The sequence below is a fragment of the Lucilia cuprina genome, chromosome 6 (genome assembly GCF_022045245.1).
Source record: "Lucilia cuprina isolate Lc7/37 chromosome 6, ASM2204524v1, whole genome shotgun sequence".
NCBI lineage: Eukaryota > Metazoa > Arthropoda > Insecta > Diptera > Calliphoridae > Lucilia > Lucilia cuprina.
The window spans coordinates 54,724,060-54,731,559 of NC_060954.1; the positions used below are offsets into that span (position 1 = coordinate 54,724,060).

Consider the following 7,500-nt stretch of genomic DNA (forward strand, 5'->3'; position numbering starts at 1 on the left):
AGTCTAGTCTATAGTCTAGTCTATAGTCTAGTCTATAGTCTAGTCTATAGTCTAGTCTATAGTCTAGTCTATAGTCTAGTCTATAGTCTTGTCTATAGTCTATAGTCTTGTCTATAGTCTAGTCTATAGTCTAGTCTAGTCTATAGTCTAGTCTATAGTCTACTCTATAGTCTAATCTATAGTCTAGTGTTAAGTATAGTCTATAATCTACTCTACGGTCAAGTTTATAGTCTAGTCAATAATCTAGTCTACGGTCAAGTCTTTAATCTAGTCTGTAGCCTAGTTTATATTCTGGTCTATAGTCTAATCTATAATCTATGTTATAGTTTAGTCTATAGTCTAGTCTATAATCTAGTCTATAGTCTAGTCTAACTTTTTTAACTTTATTAAACATTTATGAATAGTAATTTTAAAAAATAATTAAAGAAAAATAAAAGTTTTTCATTAAAATGTGTGGATTTTATAATTCGAAGTTGTGTTTTTAAGCTTGAAAAAGCTTTTGAAACTGAAAACTGCTTTAAATGAAAGCTTTTTAGTTTAAAAAGTTATAAAGCTTAAGTTTAAACTTTTTTTTACAACTTTTAAGCTTATCTGATTTAGAAAGTTTAAACGTTTTATATTTAAAAAGCTTATTTCGAATTATAATTTTTTACACCATTTGAAGTTAAAAAAGTTTAATATATTACTTTAAAATTGACAACACTTATTTTTTAAAGCTTTAAGCTTTTTTCATGTGCTAAAGTTTAAAATAAAAGTTTATAAAACTTTAAGCATACATAATTAAAAAATTTATAGGTGTGTGTGCGTTAAAAAGCTTGATTTTTAATGTCGAAAGTTTTAAATTTTTCGATTTTGTTAAAATCAGGTTAAAATCTAATAATAACATTTTGAAGCTTTAATGTTACAGATTTCCCATAAATATTTCTCTTAATTTTTATCTAAAAAAATGCAACTGATTTATTTTTTATAACAAATAAATATTACTCTTACTTTTTTATGGATCCAAAAAGCTTACAGAAGCGCTACTACTCCATAAGACCGTGAGTAATATTGTTTAAATTTTTATTTTTTTTAATACACTCCTCAAAACAAGTTCCATTTGTTTGTTTGTTTATTTAATTTTTTTTTAGAAATTTAATTAAATTATTTGGTATATTTAATTAGTTAAACATATTAGTAAATATGTATTTAACCTTAAACACGTGCTAATAATATAAATATTCGTAAAAAACCGAAAATAAATTATTTTGTTTATTTTTTGTTAATATTTTTAAAAATTAAATTTATTGACACCTTTATTTGTTATAATTTAAAAAGTAGATTTAAAAAAATACCCTCTCACAATGTCATTGAAATTGAGTTCAAAGTCCAATGAATATTATACAAATATTAATAATTCGTCAGATGTGTCAAGTATTTCTAAAGTCCAGACTATAGATTGGACTACAATCTAGTCTTGACTATAGAACGGTCAATAGTCTTAAGTATAGAACAGTCTATAGTCAATACTATAGAACAGTTTATAGTGAAGACTATAGAACAGTTTTTAGTCAAGACTATACTATAGAACAGTCTATAGTCAAGACTAAACTATAGAATAGTCTATAGCCAAGACTATAGAATAGTCTATAGCCAAGACTATAGAACCGTCTATAGCCAAGACTATAGCACAGTCTATAGTCAAAACTATAAAACTGTCTATAGTCAGGACTATACTATAGAACAGTCTATAGTCAAGACTATACTATAGAACAGTATATAGTCATGACTATAGAACAGTCTATAGTCAAGACTATAGCACAGTCTATAGTCAAGACTATAGCACTGTCTATAGTCAAGAATATAGCACAAGGTATAGTCAAGACTATGGACTGTTCTATAGTCAAGACTAAACTATAGAATAGTCTATAGTCAAGACTAAACTATAGAATAGTCTATAGCCAAGACTATAGAACAGTCTATAGCCAAGACTATAGCACAGTCTATAGTCAAAACTATAAAACAGTCTATAGTCAGGACTATAGAACAGTCTATAGTGAAGACTATAGAATAGTCTATAGTCAAGACTTTACTATTCAACAGTCTATAGTAAAGACTATACTATTGAACAGTCTATAGTCAAGACTATAGAACAGTCTATAGTCAAGACTAAACTATAGAATAGTCTATAGCCAAGACTATAGACTATAGTCAAGACTACAGAACAGTCTATAGTCAAGACTATCAGTCTATAGTCAAGATTATAGAATAGTCTATAGTGAAAACTATATAGAAAAGTCTATAGTTGTAGTCAAGACTATACTATAGAACAGTCTATAGTCAAGACTATACTATAGAACAGTCTATAGTCAAGACTATAGAACAATTTATAGTCAAGACTATAGAACAATCTATAGTCAAGACTATAGAACAATCTATAGTCAAGACTATAGAACAATCTATAGTCAAGACTAAACTATAGTACAGTCTATAGTCAAGACTAAACTATAGTACAGTCTAAAGTCAAGACTATAGAACAGTCTATACTCAAGACTATAGCACAGCCTATAGTCAAGACTATAGCACAGTCTATAGTCAAGACTATAGCACAGTCTATAGTCAAGACTATAGCACAGTCTATAGTCAGGACTATAGCACAATCTATAGTCAGGACTATAGCACAGTCTATAGTCAGGACTATAGCACAGTCTATAGTCAAGACTATAGCACAGTCTATAGTCAAGACTATAGCACAGTCTATAGTCAGGACTATAGCACAGTCTATAGTCAAGACTATAGCACAGTCTATAGTCAAGACTATAGCACAGTCTATAGTCAAGGCTATAGCACAGTCTATAGTCAAGACTATAGCACAGTCTATAGTCAAGACTATAGCACAGTCTATAGTCAAGACTATAGCACAGTCTATAGTCAAGACTATAGCACAGTCTATAGTCAAGACTATAGCACAGTCTATAGTCAGGACTATAGCACAGTCTATAGTCAAGACTATAGCACAGTCTATAGTCAAGACTATAGCACAGTCTATAGTCAAGAATATAGCACAGTCTATAGTCTAGAATATAGCACAGTCTATAGTCAAGAATATAGCACAGTCTATAGTCAAGAATATAGCACAGTCTATAGTCAAGAATATAGCACAGTCTATAGTCAAGTCTATGGACTGTTCTATAGTCAAGACTATGGAATGTTCTATAGTCAAGACTATGGACTGTTCTATAGTCAAGACTATGGACTATTCTATAGTTAAGACTATAGACTGTTCTATAGTGCAGATTATTGACTATGCTATAGTCTATACTATATACTATTCTATAGTCTATTCTATAATACAGATTATTCTTTAGTTCATGACCTATTTTAAAGTCCCGACTTTTCTATAGTCTATACTATAGGCTACTCTATAGTCCAGATTATAGACTATCCTATACTCCAGACTAATGACTTTTCTACCGATTGTTGTCAGTACATTGGTCAATACTGTGGTCTAGATTATGGTCAGATCTTTATGAAATAACAAAGTCCATATTATTTTCATAAAAACAAAATTACGTCATTTCTTTTTTTTTGCAATTAATTTATGCAAACATGCAAAATCTCATTGAACAGATGTTGGCCCCTCTTTTTTGACAAAACGTGTCAATTATTTAATTTTCATGTTCATTTAATGAACTTTGATCTGCGACTAACAAAAAAAAACGAAAACATTCCGCAAAATTATTACGATTCCTTTACGATCAGTGTATCAATTAACAGAAAAAATCAAATGTTACGTCTTATTAATTGCTTTATTTTAGGCGTCTAACTATTTTTAAATTTCTATGAGAATAGAAATTGATTTGTAAACTTTTAGTTAATTGATTTTAATTGGCAGTGATTTGCAACACTATACAAATCAATAGAACTCTGATCGTTTTTATAACAGTTTCAAAAGTTGAGAGCTAAGAAACGGTTGTTTTCGAGAGAAAAAGAAAAGTGTTGGGCAAAAGTTAAAACAACAAGGATTTGTTTAAAATATTTTATATAAAAAACTCCTTTTTTTGAAAAAAATAAAAGAAGAATATATGAAAATGTATGAGCATTATTGTTTGAGATGTTTGCCCATAGTGAATCGGTAATAAGTGGAAAGATATTTAAAATTTTAATTTTATTTACGAAAACATAAGATTTTTTTCTTTTTTATTTAAATCCTTTCTTAACATCCTTGTAAACTATTTAGATTTCTTGGTGTAGCATGTATACGTATAGATTTCGAACGATATCTGAAATTGTTTAACTTACAAAAAAAAAATTTAAATTTATTTTTAACTTTAGCCACCGTGAACAGGAGCAACGTAATGCCGAAGATGTTTTATTTGATATGTTCTATAATGAGGAGACGGGTCTCATTTCTATGGGCAAATTCTTGGCTGCCCTTAAGACCACCGGTATTAGAAGGTCTGATCCCCGTATTAAGGAGCTTATGGATAACCTAAAAGAAAGTACATAAATTAACCAACTATGAATCGGGTTCGTCTGCTGAAACACAAAATCTTAATAGAGAGACCTTTAAAGCGTAAGTGGAAATTTTTTGAAACCTTAAGAAAACCTTTACGGAATTGTTTAATTTCTTATTTTAGTGTGGTGGCCCAAAATATTGTGTTGATTGCCAAGGCTTTCCGTCAACAATTTGTTATACCCGATTTTGTGGGTTTTGTCAAGGATGTGGAAGATATTTATTGGAAATGCAAAAGCAATACCGATGGCAAAGTAGCCGATTATATACCTCAATTGGCCCGTTATAGTCCCGAGTCCTGGGGTGTTAGTATTTGCACCATAGATGGTCAACGTTATTCCATAGGCGATGTTGAAGTTCCCTTCACACTACAAAGTTGCAGGTAAATTTTAATTTCTATAAAACTTCTTTATATGTGTTCTACTCATTTCACAAAACCTTATAAAGTTACTGTCAGGTTTGTTGTTGTAAAAAGATCTTGTTAAAAAGATCTTTTCATTATCATGCTTTATATATATGTATCTCTTTCTTTCGTTCATTAATTGTAATAATTGCAGTTTGGTCCCTTGAGAGAGAGAAAGTGAATGAGAGCGTTTGCTTAAAGTTAAACGAAAGCTTTAACATGTTTAAGAAAAAGCCCAAGCTTTGCTCAGTCACTTCTTTTTTCAAATAAAAACTGAAAACTAAAAGCACTTCATCCATCCGTTTTGTTGTTGTATTAGAAACGCCTTAATTTTGTTTGACTTTGTTGTAAAGTCGTAAGCAAAATTGTTGACAAACGCTGTCTCCGAAGGTCTGTTCATTTTACTAATTGCGTACAAATTTTACTCTATAATTTTTCCCCGCAAACCATTAGCAAACCTTTGACTTATGCCATTGCCTTGGAGAAGTTAGGAGCCAAAGTTGTACACTCGTATGTGGGTCAAGAGCCCAGTGGTCGTAATTTCAATGAATTGGTTTTGGATTATAATAGTAAGTTTTTATATATATATATATATATATATATATATATATAATATATATATAATATATATATATATATATATATATATATATATATATATATATATATAATAATATATATATATATATTATATATATATATATATTATATATATATATATATATATATATATATATATATATATCTATATTTGGAAATTTTAATCTTATAATTATCTTTCCCCCATTTTTGCAGATAAGCCCCATAATCCCATGATTAATGCTGGTGCCATTTTAACCTGTTCCTTAATTCATGCTTTAATCAAACCCGAAATGACTCAGGCAGAAAAATTCGATTATGTTATGTCGTGGTTTAAACGTTTGTCCGGTGGCGATAATATTGGCTTTAATAATGCTGTCTTCTTGTCAGAACGTGAAGCTGCCGATCGTAATTATGCTTTGGGTTTCTATATGCGTGAAAATAAATGCTTCCCGAAACGCACAAATCTCAAGGAGTGTATGGACTTTTATTTCCAGGTAAGAGGGAAAATCAGAATTAGACTTTTTTCTATAGACCAGACTATATACTATTCTATAGACCAGACTATAGACTATTCTATAGTCCAGACTATAGACTATTCTATAGTCCAGACAATAGACTATTCTATAGTCCAGACTATAGACTATTCTATAGTCCAGACTATAGTCTATTCTATAGTCCAGACTATAGTCTATTCTATAGTCCAGACTATAGCTATTCTATAGTTCAGACTATAGCTATTCTATAGTCCAGACTATAGCTATTCTATAGTCCAGACTATAGCTATTCTATAGTCCAGACTATAGCTATTCTATAGTCCAGACTATAGCTATTCTATAGTCCAGACTATAGCTATTCTATAGTCCAGACTATAGCTATTCTATAGTCCAGACTATAGCTATTCTATAGTCCAGACTATAGCTATTCTATAGTCCAGACTATAGCCTATTCTATAGTCCAGACTATAGCCTATTCTATAGTCCAGATTATTGTCTATTCTATAGTCCAAATTATTGTTTATTATATAGTCCAAACTATAGTTTATTCTATAGTCCAAAACTATAGTTTATTCTATAGTCCAGACTATAGTATATTCTATAGTCCAGACTATAGTCTATTCTATAGTCCAGGCTATAGTCTATTCTATAGTCCAGGCTATAGTCTATTCTATAGTCCAGGCTATAGTCTATTCTATAGTCCAGACTATAGTCTATTCTATAGTCCAGACTATAGTCTATTCTATAGTCCAGACTATAGTCCTATTCTATAGTACAGACTATAGTCTATAGTCTCCAGACTATAGAGTATTCCATAGTCCATGCTATAGACTATTCTATAGTCCTTACTATTGATTATTCCATAGTCCAGACTATAGTCTATTCTATAATCCAGACTATAGTCTATTCTATAATCCAGACTATAGTCTATTCTATAATCCAGACTATAGTCTATTCTATAGTCCAGACTATAGTCTATTCTATAGTCCAGACTATAGTCTATTCTATAGTCCAGACTATAGTCTATTCTATAGTCCAGACTATAGTCTATTCTATAGTCCAGACTATAGTCTATTCTATAGTCCAGACTATAGTCTATTCTATAGTCCAGACTATAGTCTATTCTATAGTCCAGACTATAGTCTATTCTATAGTCCAGACTATAGTCTATTCTATAGTCCAGACTATAGTCTATTCTATAGTCCAGACTATAGTCTATTCTATAGTCCAGACTATAGTCTATTCTATAGTCTATTCTATAGTCCAGACTATAGTCTATTCTATAGTCCAGACTATAGACTATTCTATAGTCCAGACTATAGTCTATTTTATAGTCCAGACTATAGTCTATTCTATAGTCCAGACTAGTCTAAATTCTATAGTCTATTCTGTAGTCCAGACCTAGTTGAGACTTAAGTCTATATTATAGTCCGGAATATTATATAATAAATTTTTTTTATCAATTTCTTCAAATCACTGCAACTTTTGCACTTTTCATCTATTTCCAGTGCTGTTCCATGGAAACA

At 30.2% G+C, this 7,500-nt stretch overlaps 1 protein-coding gene and 1 long non-coding RNA gene across 2 annotated transcripts in view; one reads left to right on the forward strand and one right to left on the reverse strand.

The window, feature by feature from the left end:
• The window catches only part of LOC124420788, a 68,839-nt gene that overhangs the window by 47,851 nt on the left and 13,488 nt on the right, over positions 1–7,500 (reverse strand). The gene's annotated exons all lie outside the window — the stretch shown is intronic.
• LOC111686533 (glutaminase liver isoform, mitochondrial) overlaps positions 1–7,500 on the forward strand; it is a 16,635-nt gene that overhangs the window by 7,849 nt on the left and 1,286 nt on the right. The window contains 6 exon segments of the mRNA XM_023448893.2: positions 4,315–4,474; positions 4,476–4,555; positions 4,620–4,877; positions 5,352–5,467; positions 5,694–5,974; positions 7,483–7,500. The exon segment at positions 7,483–7,500 is cut by the window's right edge and continues 729 nt beyond it. Coding sequence (XP_023304661.1) covers positions 4,315–4,474; positions 4,476–4,555; positions 4,620–4,877; positions 5,352–5,467; positions 5,694–5,974; positions 7,483–7,500 — 913 coding nt within the window.